This window comes from Cherax quadricarinatus, chromosome 17 (assembly GCF_038502225.1).
Source record: "Cherax quadricarinatus isolate ZL_2023a chromosome 17, ASM3850222v1, whole genome shotgun sequence".
NCBI lineage: Eukaryota > Metazoa > Arthropoda > Malacostraca > Decapoda > Parastacidae > Cherax > Cherax quadricarinatus.
In genome coordinates this window covers 46,787,110-46,814,558 of record NC_091308.1, presented here as the reverse complement: position 1 = coordinate 46,814,558, position 27,449 = coordinate 46,787,110, and the positions used below count along the sequence as shown (strand labels likewise).

Here is a 27,449-nt window from a genome sequence, read left to right as displayed (position 1 = left end):
CTCCACACCGACCCTCCCACCCTGTCTTCATAATAACCCTCCCACCCTGCCTTCACACCTACCCTCCCACCCTGCCTTTACACCTACCCTCCCACCCTGCCTTCACACCTACCCTCCCACCCTGCCTTCACACCTACCCTCCCACCCTGCCTTCACACCTACCCTCCCCCCCTGCCTTCACACCTACCCTCCCGTCCTGCCTTCACACCTACCCTCCTGCCCTACCTTCACACCTACCCTCCCACCCTGCCTTCACACCTACCCTCCCACCCTGCCTTCACACCTACCCTCCCTCCCTGCCTTCATACCTACCTTGCCACCCTGCCTTCACACCTACCCTCCCTCCCTGCCTTCACACCTACCCTCCCACCCCGCCTTCACACCTACTCTCCCTCCCTGTCTTCACACCTGCCCTCCCTCCCTGCCTGCACACATACCCTCCCTCCCTGCCTTCACACCTAGCCTCCCACCCTGCCTTCACACCTACCCACCCACCCTGTCTTCACACCTAGCCTCCCACCCTGCCTTCACACCTACCCTCCCACCCTGCCTTCACACCTACCCTCCCACCCTGCCTTCACACCTAGCCTCCCACCCTGCCTTCACACCAGCTCTCCTACCCTGCCTTCACACCTACCCTCCCTCCCTCCCTCCCTGCCTTCACAGCAACTCTCCTACCCTGCCTTCAAAGATACCCTCCCACCCTGCCGTCACACCAACTTTCCCACCTTGCCTTCACACCTACCCTCCCACCTTGCCTTCACACCTACCCTCCCACCCTGCCTTCACACCCTCTCCTACCCTGCCTTCACACCTACCCTCCCACCATGCCTTCACACCTAGCCTCCCACCCTGCCTTCACACCAGCTCTCCTACCCTGCCTTCACACCTAGCCTCCCACGCTGCCTTCACACCAACTCTCTCACCCTGCTTTCACACCTACCCTCCCACCCTGCCTTCACACTTACCCTCCTTCCCTGCCATCCCACCTCCCCTTCCCTCCCGCTAGCCTTCCTCTCTAACGTGACAGGTACTCACCATCCATGTATGACTCTGGTGATGTAAGTGGCAGAGTGCTTGGTGTGGGCGTAGGGTTCTAGGCAGGCGTGAGTGACGGGGCCGCTCGATGAGTGACTGGTAAGTCTCAAGGTTGAGTTTCGGCGAGTGACGTGCAGAGTAGTGTGGCCGTCTAGAGAGTGCCAGCGGGGCCCTCCTACCCACACCGGGAACCGGCACTTGCTGCCACTGGTGTCAACTGTGGTCAAAGGGCCAAAATTAGAATTGTTCGAGTCAGGTATTATTATTAATGGTATCAATACTTTTATCACCACTGTGAATGAGCAAAAATTAACCAAGTGAATTTCAGTTGCAGCCCCATCCAATGTATCCCTGTAGTGTACACTAATGTACAACACTGTAGTGTACAACACTAGTGTACAACACTGTGTACAACACTGTAGTGTACATCACTGTAGTGTGCAACACTGTAGTGTACAACACAGTAGAGTACATTACTGTAGTGTACAACACTGTAGTGTACATCACTAATGTACAACACTGTAGTGTGCATCACTGTAGTGTACAACACTGTAGTGTACAAAACTAGTGTAAAACCCTATAGTGCACATCACTGTAGTGTACATCACTGTAGTGTACATCACCGTAGTGTACATCACTAATGTACAACACTGTAGTGTGCATCACTGTAGTGTACAACCCTGTAGTGTACAACACTGCAATGTACAACACTGTAGTGTAGATCAATGTAGTGTACAACATTGTAGTGTACATTGTAGTGTACAACATTGTAGTGTACAACATTGTAGTGTACAACATTGTAGTGTACAACACTGTACAACACTGTAGTGTACATCACTGTAGTGTACAACACTGTAGTGTACAACACTGTAGTGTACAGCATTGTAGTGTACAACACTGTAGTGTACAACACTGTAGTGTACAACATTGTAGTGTACAACACTGTAGTGTACAACACTGTAGTGTACAACACTGTAGTGTACAACACTGTAGTGTACAACACTGTAGTGTACAACACTGTAGTGTACAACACTGTAGTGTACAACACTGTAGTGTACAACACTGTAGTGTACAACATTGTAGTGTACAACATTGTAGTGTACAACACTGTAGTGTACAACATTGTAGTGTACAACATTGTAGTGTACAACATTGTAGTGTACAACATTGTAGTGTACAACATTGTAGTGTACAACATTGTAGTGTACAACATTGTAGTGTACAACATTGTAGTGTACAACACTGTAGTGTACAACATTGTAGTGTACAACACTGTAGTGTACAACATTGTAGTGTACAACATTGTAGTGTACAACACTGTAGTGTACAACACTGTAGTGTACAACATTGTAGTGTACAACATTGTAGTGTACAACATTGTAGTGTACAACACTGTAGTGTACAACATTGTAGTGTACAACATTGTAGTGTACAACATTGTAGTGTAGAATGTAGTGTACAACATTGTAGTGTACAACATTGTAGTGTACAACATTGTAGTGTACAACACTGTAGTGTACAACATTGTAGTGTACAACAGTGTAGTGTACAACATTGTAGTGTACAACACTGTAGTGTACAACACTGTAGTGTACAACATTGTAGTGTACAACACTGTAGTGTACAACACTGTAGTGTACAACACTGTAGTGTAGATCAATGTAGTGTACAACACTGTAGTGTACAACACTGTAGTGTACAACACTGTAGTGTACAACATTGTAGTGTACAACATTGTAGTGTACAACACTGTAGTGTACAACATTGTAGTGTACAACATTGTAGTGTACAACACTGTAGTGTACAACACTGTAGTGTACAACATTGTAGTGTACAACACTGTAGTGTACAACATTGTAGTGTACAAAACTGTAGTGTACAACATTGTAGTGTACAACATTGTAGTGTATAACACTGTAGTGTACAACATTGTAGTGTACAACATTGTAGTGTACAACATTGTAGTGTACAACATTGTAGTGTACAACCTGTAGTGTACAACATTGTAGTGTACAACATTGTAGTGTACAACATTGTAGTGTATAACACTGTAGGGTACAACCTGTAGTGTACAACATTGTAGTGTACAACACTGTAGTGTACAACATTGTAGTGTACAACATTGTAGTGTACAACATTGTAGTGTACAACACTGTAGTGTACAACATTGTAGTGTACAACACTGTAGTGTAGATCAATGTAGTGTACAACATTGTAGTGTACAACACTGTAGTGTAGATCAATGTAGTGTACAACATTGTAGTGTACAACATTGTAGTGTACAACATTGTAGTGTACAACACTGTAGTGTACAACACTGTAGTGTACAACATTGTAGTGTACAACATTGTAGTGTACAACATTGTAGTGTACAACACTATAGTGTACAACACTGTAGTGTACAACACTGTAGTGTACAGCACTGTAGTGTACAACACTGTAGTGTACAACATTGTAGTGTACAACATTGTAGTGTACAACATTGTAGTGTACAACATTGTAGTGTACAACATTGTAGTGTACAACATTGTAGTGTAGATCAATGTAGTGTACAACACTGTAGTGTACAACATTGTAGTGTACAACATTGTAGTGTACAACATTGTAGTGTACAACATTGTAGTGTACAACACTAGTGTACAACACTGTAGTGTACAACACTGTAGTGTACAACATTGTAGTGTACAACATTGTAGTGTACAACATTGTAGTGTACAACATTGTAGTGTAGATCAATGTAGTGTACAACATTGTAGTGTACAACATTGTAGTGTACAACATTGTAGTGTACAACACTGTAGTGTACAACATTGTAGTGTACAACATTGTAGTGTACAACACTGTAGTGTACAACATTGTAGTGTACAACACTGTAGTGTACAACATTGTAGTGTACAACATTGTAGTGTACAACATTGTAGTGTACAACACTGTAGTGTACAACACTGTAGTGTACAACACTGTAGTGTACAACACTGTAGTGTACAACATTGTAGTGTAGATCAATGTAGTGTACAACACTGTAGTGTACAACACTGTAGTGTACAACACTGTAGTGTACAACACTGTAGTGTACAACATTGTAGTGTACAACATTGTAGTGTACAACACTGTAGTGTACAACAGTGTAGTGTACAACATTGTAGTGTACAACACTGTAGTGTACAACACTGTAGTGTACAACACTAGTGTACAACACTGTAGTGTACAACATTGTAGTGTACAACACTGTAGTGTACAACATTGTAGTGTACAACACTGTAGTGTACAACACTGTAGTGTACAACATTGCAGTGTAGATCAATGTAGTGTACAACACTGTAGTGTACAACACTGTAGTGTACAACACTAGTGTACAACACTGTAGTGTACAACACTGTAGTGTACAACACTGTAGTGTACAACACTGTAGTGTACAACATTGTAGTGTACAACACTGTAGTGTACAACACTGTAGTGTACAACACTGTAGTGTACAACACTGTAGTGTACAACATTGTAGTGTACAACACTGTAGTGTACAACATTGTAGTGTACAACACTAGTGTACAACACTGTAGTGTACAACATTGTAGTGTACAACACTGTAGTGTACAACATTGTAGTGTACAACACTGTAGTGTACAGCATTGTAGTGTACAACACTAGTGTACAACATTGTAGTGTACAACACTGTAGTGTACAACACTGTAGTGTACAACACTGTAGTGTACAACACTGTAGTGTACAACACTAGTGCACAACACTGTAGTGTACAACACTAGTGTACAACACTAGTGTACAACACTGTAGTGTACAACACTGTAGTGTACAACACTAGTGTACAACACTGTAGTGTACAACACTGTAGTGTACAACACTAGTGTACAACACTGTAGTGTACAACATTGTAGTGTACAACATTGTATTGTACAACACTGTAGTGTACAACATTGTAGTGTACAACACTGTAGTGTACAACACTGTAGTGTACAACATTGTATTGTACAACACTGTAGTGTACAACATTGTAGTGTACAACATTGTATTGTACAACACTGTAGTGTACAACATTGTAGTGTACAACATTGTATTGTACAACACTGTAGTGTACAACATTGTAGTGTACAACATTGTATTGTACAACACTGTAGTGCACAACATTGTAGTGTACAACACTGTAGTGTACAACATTGTAGTGTACAACACTGTAGTGTACAACATTGCAGTGTACAACACTGTAGTGTACAACATTGCAGTGTACAACACTGTAGTGTACAACACTGTAGTGTACAACATTGTAGTGTACAACACTGTAGTGTACAACATTGTAGTGTACAACACTGTAGTGTACAACATTGCAGTGTACAACACTGTAGTGTACAACACTGTAGTGTACAACACTGTAGTGTACAACATTGCAGTGTACAACACTGTAGTGTACAACACTGTAGTGTACAACATTGCAGTGTACAACACTGTAGTGTACAACACTGTAGTGTACAACATTGCAGTGTACAACACTGTAGTGTACAACATTGTAGTGTACAACACTGTAGTGTACAACACTGTAGTGTACAACATTGCAGTGTACAACACTGTAGTGTACAACACTGTAGTGTACAACATTGCAGTGTACAACACTGTAGTGTACAACATTGTAGTGTACAACATTGTAGTGTACAACATTGTAGTGTACAACACTGTAGTGTACAACATTGCAGTGTACAACATTGTAGTGTACAACACTGTAGTGTACAACACTGTAGTGTACAACATTGCAGTGTACAACACTGTAGTGTACAACATTGTAGTGTACAACACTGTAGTGTACAACATTGCAGTGTACAACACTGTAGTGTACAACACTGTAGTGTACAGCATTGTAGTGTACAACATTGTAGTGTACAACACTGTAGTGTACAACATTGTAGTGTACAACACTGTAGTGTACAACACTGTAGTGTACAACATTGTAGTGTACAACACTGTAGTGTACAACATTGTAGTGTACAACACTGTAGTGTACAACATTGTAGTGTACAACATTGTAGTGTACAACACTAGTGTACAACATTGCAGTGTACAACACTGTAGTGTACAACATTGTAGTGTACAACATTGTAGTGTACAACACTAGTGTACAACATTGCAGTGTACAACATTGTAGTGTACAACACTGTAGTGTACAACATTGTAGTGTACAACATTGTAGTGTACAACACTGTAGTGTACAACATTGTAGTGTACAACACTGTAGTGTACAACATTGTAGTGTACAACACTGTAGTGTACAACACTGTAGTGTACAACATTGTAGTGTACAACATTGCAGTGTACAACATTGTAGTGTACAACATTGTAGTGTACAACACTAGTGTACAACATTGCAGTGTACAACACTGTAGTGTACAACACTGTAGTGTACAACACTGTAGTGTACAACATTGTAGTGTACAACATTGTAGTGTACAACACTGTAGTGTACAACATTGTAGTGTACAACACTGTAGTGTACAACACTGTAGTGTACAACACTGTAGTGTACAACACTGTAGTGTACAACATTGCAGTGTACAACACTGTAGTGTACAACATTGTAGTGTACAACATTGCAGTGTACAACATTGTAGTGTACAACACTAGTGTACAACATTGCAGTGTACAACATTGTAGTGTACAACACTAGTGTACAACATTGCAGTGTACAACACTGTAGTGTACAACATTGTAGTGTACAACATTGCAGTGTACAACATTGTAGTGTACAACACTAGTGTACAACATTGCAGTGTACAACATTGTAGTGTACAACACTAGTGTACAACATTGCAGTGTACAACACTGTAGTGTACAACATTGTAGTGTACAACATTGCAGTGTACAACATTGTAGTGTACAACACTAGTGTACAACATTGCAGTGTACAACATTGTAGTGTACAACACTAGTGTACAACATTGCATTGTACAACATTGTAGTGTACAACACTAGTGTACAACATTGCAGTGTACAACACTGTAGTGTACAACATTGCAGTGTACAACACTGTAGTGTACAACACTAGTGTACAACATTGCAGTGTACAACCTGTCAAACTGGCACTACGCAGAGCAAATACTATACAAAAATATTTCCATTTACGTGTTTCAAGCCTAGTTTCAAGCCTATCAGAAAGTGCATTCCCTAGGTATTACATGGACAGCAATATATTAAGCAAACTAATACACACACAAAAAAGTATAGAACTCAAAGTGAAATCCTAACTTTCTTTTAATGAAATTTACAAACACTGAAAGTTTGAAGCCTATCAGAAAAAGCGTTCTCAAGTAATGGCTGTGAATGGAAGTACATTTTTTTTGGAGGAGGGGGGGGGAAAGGATTTCTTTAAAAATTCAAATTTGCACCTACACTGCCTTAAGTAATAGGATGTCATCTATTTTACAGCAATCAGCATCATTAATATTTTGAAGACGACCGTAAGAGATACTCTTTAGTTATTAAATAAAAGTCAGTGTCTATATTTAATAAAATTGGAAAAGTGGTGCTTATGCCACCCAGTAACAACGTGAAACTTAAATTTCTGGGAAACACAAATATCAATGTAAAATCTTAACACAATCGGAAGAGGCATTCCGATAATTCTGGGTTTTAACACATTTAGAATACTATTGACAAATATACTGAAGCTATTTACAAGGTAGACTAATATTTATTTTGGCAACTATTCAAAGGTTCACCTTTATTCTTTATTATTATTGTTATTAAACTGCTTTATTTACATTTTATCATTATTATTATTATTGTTAATATTAATGGAACACCCTGTTAACATAATAAAACAGTAACGTAATGAGACACATGATAATAAAGTACCCAGTTTCATGAGCATAATCATCACTATCATAATCATGATCATCACTACCATTACTACTAATATCACCATTCATGTTGTCAGTGTTGTTTTTGGCTCTTGCTCCAGCTCTAGGAATTTCAGTTAAAAATCCAGACAAAAACAGCCAATATATATATATATATATATATATATATATATATATATATATATATATATATATATATATATATATATATATATATATATATATATATATATATATATATATATATATATATATATATATATATATATATATATATATATATATATATATATATTAGATAGTAGTAGGTTGGTAGACAGCAACCACCCAGGGAGGTACTACCGTCCTGCCAAGTGAGTGTAAAACAAAAGCCTGTAATTGTTTTACATGATGGTAGGATTGCTGATGTCTTTTGTCTGTCTCATAAATATGCAAGATTACAGGTACGTCTTGCTACTTCTACTTACACTTAGGTCACACTACACATACATATACACATTTATTCATACACACTCATCTGAGTTTTCTTTGATTTTATCTTAATAGTTCTTGGTCTTATTAATTTTCCTTTTATATCCATGGGGAAGTGGAATAAGAATCTTTCCTCCGTAAGCCATGCGTGTTGTAAAAGTCAACTAAAATGCCGGGAACAATGGGCTAGTAACCCCTTTTCCTGTAAAGATTACTAAAAAGAATAAGAAGAAGAAAATTGTCAAAGTGGGAAGTCTGAATGTGCGTGGATGTTGTGCAGATGATAAGAAAGAGATGATTGTGGATGTTATGAATGAGAAGAAGCTGGATGTCCTGGCTTTAAGTGAAACAAAGCTGAAGGGGGTGGGAGAGTTTCAGTGGAGAGGAATAAATGGGATTAGGTCAGGGGTTTCAAATAGAGTTAGAGCTAAAGAAGGAGTAGCAATAATGTTGAAGGATAAGCTATGGCAGGAAAAGAGGGACTATAAATGTATTAATTCAAGGATTATGTGGAGTAAAATAAAGATTGGATGTGAAAAGTGGGTTATAATAAGCGTGTATGCACCTGGAGAAGAGAGAAGTGTAGAGGAGAGAGAGAGATTTTGGGAAATGTTGAGTGAATGCGTGGGGAGTTTTGAATCAAGTGTGAGAGTAATGGTGGTTGGGGATTTCAATGCTAAAGTGGGTAAAAATGTTATGGAGGGAGTAGTAGGTAAATTTGGGGTGCCAGGGGTAAATGTAAATGGGGAGCCTTTAATTGAGCTATGTGTAGAAAGAAATTTGGTAATAAGTAATACATATTTTATGAAAAAGAGGATAAATAAATATACAAGGTATGATGTAGCACGTAATGAAAGTAGTTTATTAGATTATGTATTGGTGGATAAAAGGTTGATGGGTAGGCTCCAGGATGTACATGTTTATAGAGGGGCAACTGATATATCGGATCATTATTTAGTTGTAGCTACAGTTAGAGTAAGAGGTAGATGGGAAAAGAGGAAGGTGGCAACAACAAGTAAGAGGGAGGTGAAAGTGTATAAACTAAGGGAGGAGGAAGTTCGGGCGAGATATAAGCGACTATTGGCAGAAAGGTGGGATAGTGCAAAGATGAGTAATGGGGGGGTTGAAGAGGGTTGGAATAGTTTTAAAAATGCAGTATTAGAATGTGGGGCAGAAGTTTGTGGTTATAGGAGGGTGGGTGCAGGAGGAAAGAGGAGTGATTGGTGGAATGATGAAGTAAAGGGTGTGATAAAAGAGAAAAAGGTAGCTTATGAGAGGTTTTTACAAAGCAGAAGTGTTATAAGAAGAGCAGAATATATGGAGAGTAAAAGAAAGGTAAAGAGAGTGGTGAGAGAGTGCAAAAGGAGAGCAGATGATAGAGTGGGAGAGGCACTGTCAAGAAATTTTAATGAAAATAAGAAAAAATTTTGGAGTGAGTTAAACAAGTTAAGAAAGCCAAGGGAAAATATGGATTTGTCAGTTAAAAACAGAGTAGGGGAGTTAGTAGATGGGGAGATGGAGGTATTAGGTAGATGGCGAGAATATTTTGAGGAACTTTTAAATGTTAAGGAAGAAACAGAGGCAGTAATTTCATGCACTGGTCAGGGAGGTATACCATCTTTTAGGAGTGAAGAAGAGCAGAATGTAAGTGTGGGGGAGGTACGTGAGGCATTACGTAAAATGAAAGGGGGTAAAGCAGCTGGTACTGATGGGATCATGACAGAAATGTTAAAAGCAGGGGGGGATATAGTGTTGGAGTGGTTGGTACTTTTGTTCAATAAATGTATGAAAGAGGGGAAGGTACCTAGGGATTGGCAGAGAGCATGTATAGTCCCTTTATATAAAGGGAAAGGGGACAAAAGAGACTGTAAAAATTATAGAGGAATAAGCTTACTGAGTATACCAGGAAAAGTGTACGGTAGGGTTATAATTGAAAGAATTAGAGGTAAGACAGAATGTAGGATTGCGGATGAGCAAGGAGGTTTCAGAGTGGGTAGGGGATGTGTAGATCAAGTGTTTACATTGAAGCATATATGTGAACAGTATTTAGAGAAAGGTAGGGAAGTTTTTATTGCATTTATGGATTTAGAAAAGGCATATGATAGAGTGGATAGAGGAGCAATGTGGCAGATGTTGCAAGTATATGGAATAGGTGGTAAGTTATTAAATGCTGTAAAGAGTTTTTATGAAGATAGTGAGGCTCAGGTTAGGGTGTGTAGAAGAGAGGGAGACTATTTCCCGGTAAAAGTAGGTCTTAGACAGGGATGTGTAATGTCACCATGGTTGTTTAATATATTTATAGATGGGGTTGTTAAGGAAGTAAATGCTAGGGTGTTTGGGAGAGGGGTGGGATTAAATTATGGGGAATCAAATTCAAAATGGGAATTGACACAGTTACTTTTTGCTGATCATACTGTGCTTATGGGAGATTCTAAAGAAAAATTGCAAAGGTTAGTGGATGAGTTTGGAAATGTGTGTAAAGGTAGAAAGTTGAAAGTGAACATAGAAAAGAGTAAGGTGATGAGGGTGTCAAATGATTTAGATAAAGAAAAATTGGATATCAAATTGGGGAGGAGGGGTATGGAAGAAGTGAATGTTTTCAGATACTTAGGAGTTGACGTGTCGGCGGATGGATTTATGAAGGATGAGGTTAATCATAGAATTGATGAGGGAAAAAAGGTGAGTGGTGCGTTGAGGTATATGTGGAGTCAAAAAACGTTATCTATGGAGGCAAAGAAGGGAATGTATGAAAGTATAGTAGTACCAACACTCTTATATGGGTGTGAAGCTTGGGTGGTAAATGCAGCAGCGAGGAGACGGTTGGAGGCAGTGGAGATGTCCTGTTTAAGGGCAATGTGTGGTGTAAATATTATGCAGAAAATTCGGAGTGTGGAAATTAGGAGAAGGTGTGGAGTTAATAAAAGTATTAGTCAGAGGGCAGAAGAGGGGTTGTTGAGGTGGTTTGGTCATTTAGAGAGAATGGATCAAAGTAGAATGACATGGAAAGCATATAAATCTATAGGGGAAGGAAGGCGGGGTAGGGGTCGTCCTCGAAAGGGTTGGAGAGAGGGGGTAAAGGAGGTTTTGTGGGTAAGGGGCTTGGACTTCCAGCAAGCGTGCGTGAGCGTGTTAGATAGGAGTGAATGGAGACGAATGGTACTTGGGACCTGACGATCTGTTGGAGTGTGAGCAGGGTAATATTTAGTGAAGGGATTCAGGGAAACCGGTTATTTTCATATAGTCGGACTTGAGTCCTGGAAATGGGAAGTACAATGCCTGCACTTTAAAGGAGGGGTTTGGGATATTGGCAGTTTGGAGGGATATGTTGTGTATCTTTATATGTGTATGCTTCTAGACTGTTGTATTCTGAGCACCTCTGCAAAAACAGTGATAATGTGCAAGTGTGGTGAAAGTGTTGAATGATGATGAAAGTATTTTCTTTTTGGGGATTTTCTTTCTTTTTTGGGTCACCCTGCCTCGGTGGGAGACGGCCGACTTTTTTAAAAAAAAAAAAAAAAAAAAAATATATATATATATATATATATATATATACATATATATATATATATATATATATATATACATATATATATATATACATATATATATATATATATATATATATATATATACATATATATATATATATATATATATATATATATATATATATATATACACATATATATATATATACATATATATATATATATATATATATATATATATATATATATATATATATATATATATATATATATATACATATATATATATATATATACATATATATATATATATATATATATATATATATATATATATATATATATATATATATATATATATATATATATATACATATATATATATACACTGTATATATATATATTCATTCTATTATTGGGACATCTACAAATATGGTCCTACTGAGACTAGCAAAAATGGAACTTACCAATACAATCATTCGAAGAAACGTTGAAATCTGCTGAATAACAACTCTTACTTTTACCCAGAAATGTGTCAAAATTCAGCAAATGAGAGACATTGTTACGATACAAACTGTTCGGGTTCCTTCATGAAGTTAACGAGGTGTATTGAGATTCGGGAATGCAAACTATAGCCATGCAGCCAACAGTGATTTTATAGTGCCACGAAGCGTCAAAGAATGCCAAGGAATGTTAAGAACGTACCACAGTCTAGCAGCCATACTAGACTGGAAACAAAACCAGTCTTTGGCTCATCACAGCCACAGGTACTAACTCCAAATAACAAGCCCCCAAGGTAGCAATGTAGCATCATTTGTGTTTGTACACGTTCGAGGAGTCAGACCGAGTAAAAACAGTAAAATACCGCATATCAGTGATCTTGTCACTGGGTTAAAGACAAGGTTACCAGCTATTATGAGAACTTGCGTACAGGACTATTAGGACAACGAAATATGAATTCGTTGATACATCCTTATTAGATATGACTAAGAAAACAAGCAACGAGAGGGGATATGGTTTATAAGACCTATTGGAAATTGAGCAATATCTTGAAAGCCTATCAAACTAGGCCCCAAACATCTTATTCCTTGGTGACTGTAGTATGATGTAATATCAATAACTTTAATAGCAGAGTCCCTGGAGCTAGTCCATGCGAATAGTCTCACACAACAAAATTTTTAAACGATAGTAATAAATTCGCTTTAAACCAGCAGATAGCAAAACCGACCAGACTAGGACAATGGTACTTCGTGCCGACAATGGTACTTCGTACCGACAAGTTGATGAATCAGACACGTATTTAATACTACTAATATATTACTTGTCAGGCATAGCAACATCACAGACTCTTGGTACAAAGTACACCTCAACTAACTTGCTAACCTCTAACTCAGCTCTTGGCCGTGGTCTACTTCTACGGGCAGGTCCGGCCGCCCACCGATGACAACCCTTCATCTGCAGCACTTCGCCTCGCTCCAGAATATAAGCGCCCATACTCCTGCCTGTACTAGAGAATCTTCAAGACTACGGTGTCCGTCACCTGCTCCTAGGCAGAGGGACTGATTACCTCGTCTTCTTCTGTCTTCTGTTATAATTTACAGTTTTCAGTTGATGTCCATGTAATGTATTGACCAAAACCACCGGATGGCGACACGTCTACAAACTAGTTACCAAGATGCTGCACATTTGCATCAAATTCATTAACTGTAGACCACAACATAATCGAGATTAAGAGCTGAGAGCACAGTGGTCTAGAGCAAAGAAACGTGAGCAATCATAAGGAAAATTTCATCAAATTAAATTTCAGCAAGAAGAACATCAGGACCATAATGAAATAAACTGTGAAGATTATATAACTACAGTGGATATACACCAATTTCTGGGAGGATGAGCTAATTGGCCCTTGAAATATGTTCCAGACACATACGTCTACTGCAAGAGAGAAAAAGATGCAAATTCGAGGGAGATGGAGGAGAGAGAGCGGGCGGGAGTACTCCCTCTACAGGCGAAGACGACGGATAACAGAGGTGTTCAAGGCAGCAGACTTTCTGCAGCTCGGAAGGAAACTCTCGTCAGATAAATGGAGAGAATCGAGCTCAAAGTGATGGCGTCATTTATTGTCCAAGGGAGGCAGAGGAAACATGAATGAAATTAGAAGAAATCTCAAATTCTTTTCCTGGTAGTCAAAATGCAGGACGAAGCCCACATCCGGCATTGCGCCATTATTCAAAAACGAAACATACACTGATGACAACAAAGAAACAAATGAATTTCTGAAGTCACAAAGCAACTTTGTATTCACTGAACCACTCTTCAGTCTATAGACTGACGACCCAAATGAGTTTCTCATGAATGAGGCCAGAAACACAGTTAACTTCACAAATTCTGATGTGGCCCCATTCTCAATTTGCTCTTAATAACCATCGATAACGTGATGCATTCTGCCCCAGATCTAGACTTGTGGTACTCCATAAACATCAAAAATAATAAGAAAAACACCTTCTGGTGCCTTTAGTTTTCTATGGACAAGGATCCTGGACACAGGTGTTACGAGATAATCATTAAAAAACGTCCATATTACGCCACTTCACAAAGGTGACAATACAGCAGTCGCGAAAAGCTATAGACCAATTGATGTGTGACGGAGCGTAGCGCTCCCATCACACATCAAAATTTTTGAATGGATTCTAAGAGCAACAATGCCAATCACATGGAATAACAGAAATTGCATAACCGAGGGCAGCAAGGGTTTTAAAAGCCTGCAGACCCTGCCATTACATGATCTTGGATCTGTTCGCAAACAAGCTAAATGCTCATGGAGTGTTCACTGATTTTGCAAAAACCTCCAACAAGTGGAACCATGGTGCGACAGTGCACAAAATGTGTGCAAAATGAATTACTGAAAAAGTGGGCAGATGGATATTTAACTTCTTAAGAAATAGAACCCAGAGAGTAGTAGTAATAAACAGAATGAAGTTGGAGGCTGCCACAATGAAAAGCTTTATTCCTCAAGGCACTGTACTCTCCCACTTCTGTTTCTCACTCTTTTATCTAACAGACAAGTTCACAAATCATAGCACAGTTGCAACCTTTGCTGAGTCCTTTGTCTCCAGTGTAAATACTTCCTTAAATCTCATGATGAACTCTTCACATACTTCTCGGTCGTTTCTTATGATCTCCTCTCCTTCCTTCCTTCCTTCCTTCCTTCTTCAGCCTCATTACCTGGTCCTTGACTGTCGTTTTCCTCCTGATGTGGCCGTACAACAGCTTTGCATCAGATAAAGCTTTCGATTCCAACATCACCAGAAACATCAACATAAATCACCACCACCCACCATCTTCACCAACATCAACACCACCATCATCACCACTACCATCACCATCACGAATGTCACCATCAACAATATCATCACGATCACCAATAACATTACCATCACCAACATTACCAACATCAAAAACATTATCACCACCACCATCACTAACATCACCAACATCGCCACCATCACCAACAACGCCATCACCAACCTCACCACTATCATCACCAATATCACCAGCTTCACCACCACCATCACCAACATCACCTTTATCACCAGCACCAGGTAAAGAATGGCCTGTGAGACCTGGTCGTAATGGTAATGCGGAGCAAACAAAACTCAACAGTAGACTAAAATGTATATTTGCCTTCACCAGATGATATATACATGTACACTATGTACAGATAGAATAGTAAGTGTACACCAGGGTGAGAGATGGCATAGTGCTCAACCAGCAGGTAGGCAAGTCTGTCAATGCTTACCGCAAGTGAACCATATTGCTTCAGCTTTGGCGGGCTTTCATGTGATTGTTCAATGAAGCAAGGTACTGAGTTAACGACGAGTATACTACTGATCGTTAAACCCTTAGCACCTGGTTCACTGGTTGGGAGGCAGCCTATATGGGAGTGTGACATACGCCAAATAAATTGCAGCACACTCTTTGCATGCCACAATCACCAACATCACCATCATCACCAACATCCTAACATAACTTGCGTTCAAACTGATTTGTTACAGCTTCAGGAGAACTTAACGTTGAACCGTCAAACCAGTTTCTTTCACGTTAGAAAATGAGGTGGACAATAAGATCCCATTTCTTAATATCCTTATAGGTGGATATACTAATTCCTCTTCCTAAGTTTACTAAACCAACTTGAAAACATGACGTCGTACTGGTCTCAGACACTGAAACTAAGAGAGGTCTGGTCATCACAGACCTGATCGCGGGGGCGTTGACCCCCGTAATACCCTCTAGGTAGAGGTGTATTAGTGAGAGGTTTTCTACGTTCCTACAGAGCTCACAGCTCGGTATCTCTAGAAGAAAAATGTGACATTACCAAACACATTCATAAAACAGTATTTTCCTATATTCTTCATTCAGAAGTACAGATGGAAAGCTGCGAAAACTTCTTAGTACACCCAGAACCCCGCCCGTGTTATGGTTTGTTTGTAATCGTGTCATTACGATTTCGTGAGTCAACAATAACATACCGGTACTGAACCTTCCATAAACGATACGAACACTTACGAAACACACGAACTTGTAAAACATTTGGCCTCTCCTCGCACTTGGCCTCTCCTCGCACCTGGCCTCTCCTCGCACCTGGCCTCTCCTCGCATCTGGCCTCTCCTCGCACCTGGCCTCTCCTCGCACTTGGCCTCTCCTCGCACCTGGCCTCTCCTCGCACCTGGCCTCTCCTCGCACTTGGCCTCTCCTCGCACCTGGCCTCTCCTCGCACCTGGCCTCTCCTCGCACTTGGCTTCTCCTCGCACCTGGCCTCTCCTCGCACTTGGCCTCTCCTCGCACCTGGCCTCTCCTCGCACTTGGCCTCTCCTCGCACCTGGCCTCTCCTCGCACCTGGCCTCTCCTCGCACCTGGCCTCTCCTCGCACCTGGCCTCTCCTCGCACTTGGCCTCTCCTCGCACCTGGCCTCTCCTCGCACTTGACCTCTCCTCGCACCTGGCCTCTCCTCGCACCTGGCCTCTCCTCGCACCTGGCCTCTCCTCGCACTTGGCCTCTCCTCGCACCTGGCCTCTCCTCGCACTTGGCCTCTCCTCGCACCTGGCCTCTCCTCGCACCTGGCCTCTCCTCGCACTTGGCCTCTCCTCGCACCTGGCCTCTCCTCGCACTTGGCCTCTCCTCGCACCTGGCCTCTTCTCGCACCTGGCCTCTCCTCGCACCTGGCCTCTCCTCGCACCTGGCCTCTCCTCGCACGTGGCCTCTCCTCGCACCTGGCCTCTCCTCGCACCTGGCCTCTCCTCGCACCTGGCCTCTCCTCGCACCTGGCCTCTTCTCGCACTTGGCCTCTCCTCGCACTTGGCCTCTCCTCGCACCTGGCCTTTCCACGCACCTGGCCTCTCCTCGCACCTGACCTCTCCTCGCACCTGACCTCTCCTCGCACCTGGCCTTTCCTCGCACCTGACCTCTCCTCGCCCTTGGCCTCTCCTCCGACCTGGCCTCTCCTTGCACCTGGCCTCTCCTCGCACTTGGCCTCTCCTCGCACCTGGCCTCTCCTCGCACTTGGCCTCTCCTCGCACCTGTCCTCTCCTCGCACCTGGCCTCTCCTCGCACCTGGCCTCTCCTCGCACCTGGCTTCTCGCACCTGGCCTCTCCTCGAACCTGGCCTCTCCTCGCACCTGGCCTCTCCTCGCACCTGGCCTCTCCTCGCACCTGGCCTCTCCTCGCACTTGGCCTCTCCTCGCACCTGGCCTCTCCTCGCACTTGACCTCTCCTCGCACCTGGCCTCTCCTCGCACCTGGCCTTTCCTCGCACCTGACCTCTCCTCGCCCTTGGCCTCTCCTCCGACCTGGCCTCTCCTTGCACCTGGCCTCTCCTCGCACTTGGCCTCTCCTCGCACCTGGCCTCTCCTCGCACTTGGCCTCTCCTCGCACCTGGCCTCTCCTCGCACCTGGCCTCTCCTCGCACCTGGCCTCTCCTCGCACCTGGCTTCTCGCACCTGGCCTCTCCTCGAACTTGGCCTCTCCTCGCACCTGGCCTCTCCTCGCACCTGGCCTCTCCTCGCACCTGGCCTCTCCTCGCACTTGGCCTCTCCTCGCACCTGGCCTCTCCTCGCACTTGGCCTCTCCTCGCACCTGGCCTCTCCTCGCACCTGGCCTCTCCTCGCACCTGGCCTCTCCTCGCACTTGGCCTCTCCTCGCACCTGGCCTCTCCTCGCACTTGGCCTCTCCTCGCACCTGGCCTCTTCTCGCACCTGGCCACTCCTCGCACCTGTCATCTCCTCGCACCTGGCCTCTCCTCGCACTTGGCCTCTCCTCGCACCTGGCCTCTCCTCGCACTTGGCCTCTCCTCGCACCTGGCCTCTCCTCGCACTTGACCTCTCCTCGCACCTGGCCTCTCCTCGCACCTGGCCTTTCCTCGCACCTGACCTCTCCTCGCCCTTGGCCTCTCCTCCGACCTGGCCTCTCCTTGCACCTGGCCTCTCCTCGCACTTGGCCTCTCCTCGCACCTGGCCTCTCCTCGCACCTGGCCTCTCCTCGCACCTGGCCTCTCCTCGCACCTGGCCTCTCCTCGCACCTGGCCTCTCCTCGCACCTGGCTTCTCGCACCTGGCCTCTCCTCGAACTTGGCCTCTCCTCGCACCTGGCCTCTCCTCGCACCTGGCCTCTCCTCGCACCTGGCCTCTCCTCGCACTTGGCCTCTCCTCGCACCTGGCCTCTCCTCGCACTTGGCCTCTCCTCGCACCTGGCCTCTCCTCGCACTCCTCGCACCTGGCCTCTCCTCGCACTTGGCCTCTCCTCGCACCTGGCCTCTCCTCGCACTTGGCCTCTCCTCGCACCTGGCCTCTTCTCGCACCTGGCCTCTCCTCGCACCTGGCCTCTCCTCGCACCTGGCCTCTCCTCGCACTTGGCCTCTCCTCGCACCTGGCCTCTCCTCGCACCTGGCCTCTCCTCGCACCTGGCCTCTTCTCGCACTTGGCTTCTCCTCGCACTTGGCCTCTCCTCGCACCTGGCCTTTCCACGCACCTGGCCTCTCCTCGCACCTGACCTCTCCTCGCACCTGACCTCTCCTCGCACCTGGCCTTTCCTCGCACCTGACCTCTCCTCGCCCTTGGCCTCTCCTCCGACCTGGCCTCTCCTTGCACCTGGCCTCTCCTCGCACTTGGCCTCTCCTCGCACCTGGCCTCTCCTCGCACTTGGCCTCTCCTCGCACCTGGCCTCTCCTCGCACCTGGCCTCTCCTCGCACCTGGCCTCTCCTCGCACCTGGCTTCTCGCACCTGGCCTCTCCTCGAACTTGGCCTCTCCTCGCACCTGGCCTCTCCTCGCACCTGGCCTCTCCTCGCACTTGGCCTCTCCTCGCACCTGGCCTCTCCTCGCACTTGGCCTCTCCTCGCACCTGGCCTCTCCTCGCACTTGGCTTCTCGCACCTGGCCTCTCCTCGCACTTGGCCTCTCCTCGCACCTGACCTCTCCTCGCACTTGGCCTCTCCTCGCACCTGGCCTCTCCTCGCACCTGGCCTCTCCTCGCACTTGGCTTCTCCTCGCACCTGGCCTCTCCTCGCACTTGGCCTCTCCTCGCACCTGGCCTCTCCTCGCACCTGGCCTCTCCTCGCACCTGGCCTCTCCTCGCACCTGGCCTCTCCTCGCACTTGGCCTCTCCTCGCACCTGGCCTCTCCTCGCACTTGGCCTCTCCTCGCACCTGGCCTCTCCTCGCACCTGGCCTCTCCTCGCACCTGGCCTCTCATCGCACTTGGCCTCTCCTCGCACCTGGCCTCTCCTCGCACTTGGCCTCTCCTCGCACCTGGCCTCTCCTCGCACTTGGCCTCTCCTCGCACCTGGCCTCTCCTCGCACCTGGCCTCTCCTCGCACCTGGCCTCTCCTCGCACTTGGCCTCTCCTCGCACCTGGCCTCTCCTCGCACCTGGCCTCTCCTCGCACCTGGCCTCTCCTCGCACCTGGCCTCTTCTCGCACTTGACTTCTCCTCGCACTTGGCCTCTCCTCGCACCTGGCCTCTCCTCGCACCTGGCCTCTCCTCGCACCTGACCTCTCCTCGCACCTGACCTCTCCTCGCACCTGGCCTTTCCTAGCACCTGACCTCTCCTCGCCCTTGGCCTCTCCTCCCACCTGGCCTCTCCTTGCACCTGGCCTCTCCTCGCACGTGGCCTCTCCTCGCACCTGGCCTCTCCTCGCACCTGGCCTCTCCTCGCACCTGGCCTCTCCTCGCACCTGGCCTCTCCTCGCACCTGGCCTCTCCTCGCACCTGGCCTCTCCTCGCACCTGACCTCTCCTCGCACCTGGCCTCTCCTCGCATCTGGCCTCTCCTCCCACCTGGCCTCTCCTCCCACCTGGCCTCTCCTTGCACCTGGCCTCTCCTCGCACCTGACTTCTCCTCGCCCTTGGCCTCTCCTCACAGCTGACCTCTCCTCGCACCTGACCTCTCCTCACACCTGACCTCTCCTCGCACCTGACCTCTCCTCGCACCTGACCTCTCCTCACACCTGACCTCTCCTTGCACCTGACCTCTCCTCGCACCTGACCTCTCCTCGCACCTGACCTCTCCTCGCACCTGACCTCTCCTCGCACCTGACCTCTCCCTACACCTGACCTCTCCCTACACCTGACCTCTCCTCGCACCTGACCTCTCCCTGCACCTGACCTCTTTCCTCCCCTGCTTATTTAACCTCCTTCCCTGGAATATTTTGGATATTGTCTCAAATACAGTACAATGTGAACCTTTGTTGACAATGTTTCGCCCAGACAGTAGGCTATATTAAGTCACAAAAAAAAAATATATTTATGACTTCATAAAGCCCACTGTCTGGGCGAAACGTCGTCAATGAAAGATCGCATTATACAGCATTTGTCTCAGTATCAATCGTGTAGCACTTCTCTCCAGGGTAATACCAGTCAGGTATTACCCAGTCTTGGGAAGACCGGGTAATACCTGATTGATTCTCATCGGATTTCCGACATGAAAGTTTGTATTTAATATTAAGTTGGTCCTAACGTTGAGATATTATTTTTATGTGTAAATAGGGAAAGAAAAGGTAACCTACTCTTACGCATCCTACCAAACCAACCTTACTCCGCTATCGGTAAATATGCGTCTTTCTCTACAATACTAAGGGGTTAATTGGCTCAGTCGTGCTGCGTTACCAAAATAAATGAATTATTTTTGCTAATAACGGCCAGAACAGCAATTTGGTCTGGAAATTCTAATTCCGTGGTATACAAGGACTGTTAATACAGAACAAAATGTAAACTACTGCCCGAGTTCCGTAGATCAGTGGTTGTAAACCTCAGTCGAAGGTTCTGAATACTGACGAAATGTTGACTGAGTCAAGTTTCCCATAATTCTAATTTGCGCCTTTATTATTAAAAAAAAACTGTCAGTACGTATATTATCTGATGTTATTTTGCGAGTTGAAAATACAGGGAATGCAAAGTACGGAAGTTTTCACATTAGAAATAGATTTAGGAGTGAAGAAAATGAGACGAGCAAAGGAGAAGTCAGAGTTTATGATATCTGGGGAGTAGTCAGAGCAAGACAATGAACTGCAAAGTGTGAGCAGTCAGTGTCAAGGATCACAGATGCTGAGGACGCTGAGAGATGCAAGAACACTTTTCAAGACACAAGGTTCACACACAAGGTTCACACACATGGTTCACACACAAGGTTCACACACATGGCTCATGATGATAACTTTCGCCAGCTGAGGTGAAATTTACTCTCTTGTACCGCCTTTTACCCGACTTTGCTTTCTCTCCATTTTTCGGTCTTTGACTTAATAAGGGTCCAGGACCGAGCGAAACGTCGTTTTCAGTTTCCTCTATTAAATAGTGTTAATTTGTGAACAGCCGATATGGAGTCGGTATTTAAGGAGTATTTAGCCGGTTTTTAGACAATATAAAACCAATAATCGCTAACATTTAGTCATTAACGGGCGAGTGGCACTCCCCTTGATGGGGAGTGCCACTCATCGCGTGAGTAAACATGACACTATAGCGACAGTACTGGACAGTGCCACTCATCGTGTCAGTGAAGACCGTTGTTGCAACATTCAACAGTGTTTTTCCAATACAAATTATTCTCATAATACGTAAAGAATTCTTGGAGTTTGTGTAGAATTGTTACGGTCCAAATTACAGTTTATTTAGATCCATCGTGAAAAAGCAATATTGTTATACTCTCTTGGTCTTTTTTGCTGATGACAGGCCGGGATGATGTAGTAGATCCCTCGAAACCAATCACAGGTACATGCCATGCATACATTCAGTTGATTTTTATCCTCTCCGTCTCCCGGGGTTGTAACTCCTGCCTGTCACATGCTCTAGTTTGCTAACCCTTTTCTGTACACAATTTCCTGCCTAGCATGGGCCAGGAGGCCTGCTGCAGTGCTTCTTCTTTCTCATGTTCTTATGAACCCAAACCTACAGTAGGTTTCCCTTTCTTGGGTTAAAAATCTCAACCTACACTATCTTTCGTCTCCCTTGGTCCAGAAGACCGCCCAACCACATACACGTTACAATATCTGTCCCGGAAATACAGCCCCAACTTGCCACATACGAAGCTCAGTAATTAATTAGGAGTGTAATTCCCAGCAATGTTTACATGAGCGTGTTCTGCAGGAACGAGTCTAAAGCGAGAGTAACAAAAAGCTACGGCGGGTACAGCATCGATGCAACACTTGAGAATATTATAAACAAGTAGGGAAATCTCATGGCTTCTCTCAACTTTGAACAACTGTATCTTCTGGTTAAGTTAGAGTTAGAGGAAGCTAAAAGAGGGATTCAACGGCTTAAGACTCAATAAATACTCACCCATTTGATTGCCCTAGCAACAGTAAAATATTGTCTTTTATTAAGAGGATGTGTTATGTAGCCAGGTTTAAGCCTGGCTACTGTTTATTTACATTGTAAAGTGCTCTGTAAATGTGCTTAGCTACGTTCCTGTTATCATAGATCTACTAAGTCTTCACACTGACATTCAGATTCATTATTTACTTCTCTCATATTATTATTTCGAATTCTTGACACACACACACACACACACACACACACACACACACACACACACACACACACACACACACACACAACCGAGGAAGAAGTGAAGAGGCTTCTGAGTGAGCTAGATACCTCAAAGGCAATGGGGCCGGATAACATCTCTCCATGGGTCCTGAGAGAGGGAGCAGAGGTGCTATGTGTACCCCTAACAACAATATTCAATACATCTATCGAAACAGGGAGATTGCCTGAGGCATGGAAGACAGCAAATGTAGTCCCAATCTTTAAAAAAGGAGACAGACATGAAGCACTAAACTACAGACCAGTGTCACTGACATGTATAGTAAGCAAAGTCATGGAGAAGATTATCAGGATAAGAGTGGTGGAACACCTAGAAAGGAATGATCTCATCAACAGCAGCCAGCATGGTTTCAGGGACGGGAAATCCTGTGTCACAAACCTACTGGAGTTCTATGACAAGGTGACAGCAGTAAGACAAGAGAGAGAGGGGTGGGTGGATTGCATTTTCTTGGACTGCAAGAAGGCGTTTGGCACAGTACCACACAAGAGATTAGTGCAAAAACTGGAGGACCAAGCAGGGATAACAGGGAAGGCACTACAATGGATCAGGGAATACTTGTCAGGAAGACAGCAGCGAGTAATGGTACGTGGCGAGGTGTCAGAGTGGGCACCTGTGACCAGCGGGGTCCCACAGGGGTCAGTCCTAGGACCAGTGCTGTTTCTGGTATTTGTGAACGACATGACAGAAGGAATAAACTCTGAGGTGTCCCTGTTTGCAGATGACGTGAAGTTGATAAGAAGAATTCATTCGATCGAAGACCAGGCAGAACTACAAAGGGATCTGGACAGGCTGCAGACCTGGTCCAGCAATTGGCTCCTGGAGTTCAATCCCACCAAGTGCAAAGTCATGAAGATTGGGGAAGGGCAAAGAAGACCGCAGAGTACAGTCTAGGGGGCCAGAGACTACAAACCTCACTCAAGGAAAAAGATCTTGGGGTTAGTATAACACCAGGCACATCTCCTGAAGCGCACATCAACCAAATAACTGCTGCATCATATGGGCGCCTGGCAAACCTCAGAACAGCATTCCGACATCTTAATAAGGAGTCGTTCAGGACCCTGTACACCGTGTACGTTAGGCCCATATTGGAGTATGCGGCACCAGTTTGGAACCCACACCTAGCCGAGCATGTAAAGAAACTAGAGAAAGTGCAAAGGTTTGCCACAAGACTAGTCCCAGAGCTAAGAGGTATGTCCTACGAGGAGAGGTTAAGGGAAATCAACCTGACGACACTGGAGGACAGGAGAGATAGGGGGGACATGATAACGACTTATAAAATACTGAGAGGAATTGACAAGGTGGACAAAGACAGGATGTTCCAGAGACTGGACACAGCAACAAGGGGACACAGTTGGAAGCTGAAGACACAGATGAATCACAGGGATGTTAGGAAGTATTTCTTCAGCCACAGAGTAGTCAGGAAGTGGAATAGTTTGGGAAGAGATGTAGTGGAGGCAGGATCCATACATAGCTTTAAGCAGAGGTACAATAAAGCTCATGGTTCAGAGAGAGTGACCTAGTGGCGACCAGTGAAGAGGCGGGGCCAGGAGCTTGGACTCGACCCCTGCAACCTCAACTAGGTGAGTACAACTAGGTGAGTACACACACACACACACACACACACACACAAGTGTATCACGGTTTCAGGGAAGGAAAATCCTGTGTCACAAACCTACTAGAGTTTTATGACAAGGTGACAGAAGTAAGACAAGAGAGAGAGGGGTGGATCGACTGCATATTTTTGGACTGCAAGAAGGCCTTCGACACAGTTCCTCACAAGAGGTTACTGCAAAAGCTAGAGGATCAGGCACACATAACAGGAAAGGCACTGCAATGGATCAGAGAATACCTGACAGGGAGGCAACAACGAGTCATGGTACGCGACGAGGTGTCAGAGTGAGCGCCTGTGACAAGCGGGGTTCCACAGGGGTCAGTCCTAGGACCTGTGCTGTTCTTGGTATATGTGAACGACATAACGGAAGGGATAGACTCAGAAGTGTCCTTGTTTGCAGATGATGCGAAGTTATTGAGAAGAATCAAATCGGATGAGGATCAGGCAGGACTACAGAGAAACCTGGACAGGCTACAAGCCTGGTCCAGCAACTGGCTCCTTGAATTTAACCCTGCCAAATACAAAGTCATGAAGATTGGGGAAGGGCAAAGAAGACCACAGACACAATATAGTTTAGATGGCCAAAGACTGCAAACCTCACTCAAGGAAAAAGATCTGGGGGTGAGCATAACACCGAGCATATCTCCTGAGGCGCACATCAATCAGATAACTGCTGCAGCATACGGGCGCCTGGCAAACCTACGGATAGCGTTCCGATACCTCAGTAAGGATTCGTTTAAGACTCTGTATACCATTTACGTCAGGCCCATACTGGAGTATGCAGCACCAGTTTGGAATCCACACCTAGTCAAGCACGTCAAGAAATTAGAGAAAGTGCAAAGGTTTGCAACAAGACTAGTCCCAGAGCTACGGGGATTGTCCTACGAAGAAAGGTTGAGGGAAATCGGCCTGACGACACTGGAGGACAGGAGGGTCAGGGGAGACATGATAACGACATATAAAATACTGCGCGGAATAGACAAGGTGGACAAAGACGGGATGTTCCAGAGAAGGGACACAGACACAAGAGGTCACAATTGGAAGTTGAAGACTCAGATGTATCAAAGGGATGTTAGGAAGTATTTCTTCAGTCATAGAGTAGTCAGGCCGTGGAATAGCCTAGAAAGTGATGTAGTGGAGGCGGGAACCATACATAGTTTTAAGGCGAGGTATGATAGAGCTCATGGGGCAGGGAGAGAGATTACCTAGTAGCAATCAGCGAAGAGGCGGGGCCAGTAGCTGTGACTCGACCCCTGCAACCACAAATAGGTGAGTACAAATAGGTGAGTATACACACACACACACACACACACAAGGGGGCTCTAGAGAGCAATCGAGCTATACTGCATGCGAAGGCCCTATCAGACCCACGTGGGGCCCATGAAAAGACGAGGAGCATACTAAGAACAAATCAGAGGTCTGAGGACAACGAAGGAGCTGTGCCATATGCAGAGACTCTTAAAGACAACTGCAGTGGCCAGGAACAGCTGATCAGGAAAGACAAGCCACTGAACATAGGGGCTTCAGCCAGGGAAAGGATTGAAGGCAGGAACGCCTCAATGGAAGGAACTAAAGCACCTCAGAGGATGCAAAAAGAGATCCAGTGGGAGGACGAAAGGAAGAGGTCAGTTTTTGTCTACGGGCTCCAGGATACCTATGACGAAAGAAAACAGGAGGAGAAAAAAGTGACTGAAGGTATAGGTGAGGACGACATGACCCAAGTGACAAATTTTCGGAGAATTGGGTGGTTTGCAAGTAGAAGAAAACAGCCTGTCAAAGTAATCGTCAAGGCGGAATCAGCTCGAACCAAGATCCTGCAGGAGAACCGGAGTACCGGAGAGTGTACCTCAATCAAGACAGAACACAAGAAGAAAGGATGATACTGAAAGAGAGGGTACAGAGACGAAAGGAGGAATGAGAGACAATGAAGAAGTCGAGCACGAGAACCCAGACTCGGGTGGAAAAGCAAACACACCCTCCTCCAGAAACACCCACAGAAGAAATCCAACCACGACAACCCCAAAGCAACTGAACAATCTAAACCAAAACCCTCTGTCCCCACCCCCATATCAGAAACCCCACCAATGCAGCAACCCCCTATGGGCACTTTGCCCTCCCCCCTTATCATAAACCCCACCCACACCGAAACCCCCCATAGGCCCCTGCCAGGGCCCCCACTACCCCAACCCCAACATTATCTCAGGACCACAGTTTTAGAAAAGAAGTTGAAGGTTTGGTACACAAATGCGGATGGAATAACAAATAAATATGAGGAGTGGCATGAAAGAATCACTGAGAAGTCCCCCGACATCATAGCAGTCACAGAAACGAAACTCACTGAGACAATAACAGACACAATCTTCTCACCGGGATATAAGATCCTGAAGACAGACAGAAGGAGCAGTTGGGCAGGAGGGGATGTGCTGCTCATTAAAAACCGTTGGGGATTTGAGGAAATGGAAGGCAAAGATGAGGTTGGAAAAAGGGATTATATAGTAGGCAAAATTCAGTCTGGGGAACACAAGGTAGTCATTGCAGTGATGTATAGCCCATCACAGAACTCCAGGAGGCCAAGAGAGGAATATGAAGAGAGCAACAAAGCAATGGTGGACACACTAGCTGAGGTGGCAAGAAGAGCTCACTCGAGCAGAGCAAAGTTACTGGTTATGGGCGATTTCAACTACAGGGAGATCGACTGGGAAAACCTGGACCCACATGGGGGTCCCAAAACATGGAGAGCCAAGATGATGGATGTGGTGCTGGGAAACCTCATGCATCAACATGTTAGGGACACTACCAGAGAGAGAGGGGAAGATGAAACAGCAAGACTGGACCTCGTGTTCACCCTGAGCAGTTCAGACATTGAGGACATCACATATGAGAGGCCCCTTGGAGCTA

General features: G+C 45.0%; 1 protein-coding gene across 1 annotated transcript in view; it reads right to left on the bottom strand.

Moving 5' to 3' along the window:
- Window positions 1-1,038: 1,038 nt before the first annotated feature.
- Window positions 1,039-27,449, bottom strand: part of LOC138852841 (uncharacterized) — a gene marked incomplete at its 3' end in the record, with an annotated part of 1,165,962 nt that continues 1,139,551 nt past the window's right edge. The window contains 1 exon segment of the mRNA XM_070086012.1: window positions 1,039-1,255. Within this exon segment, the coding sequence (XP_069942113.1) occupies window positions 1,039-1,255 (217 nt within the window).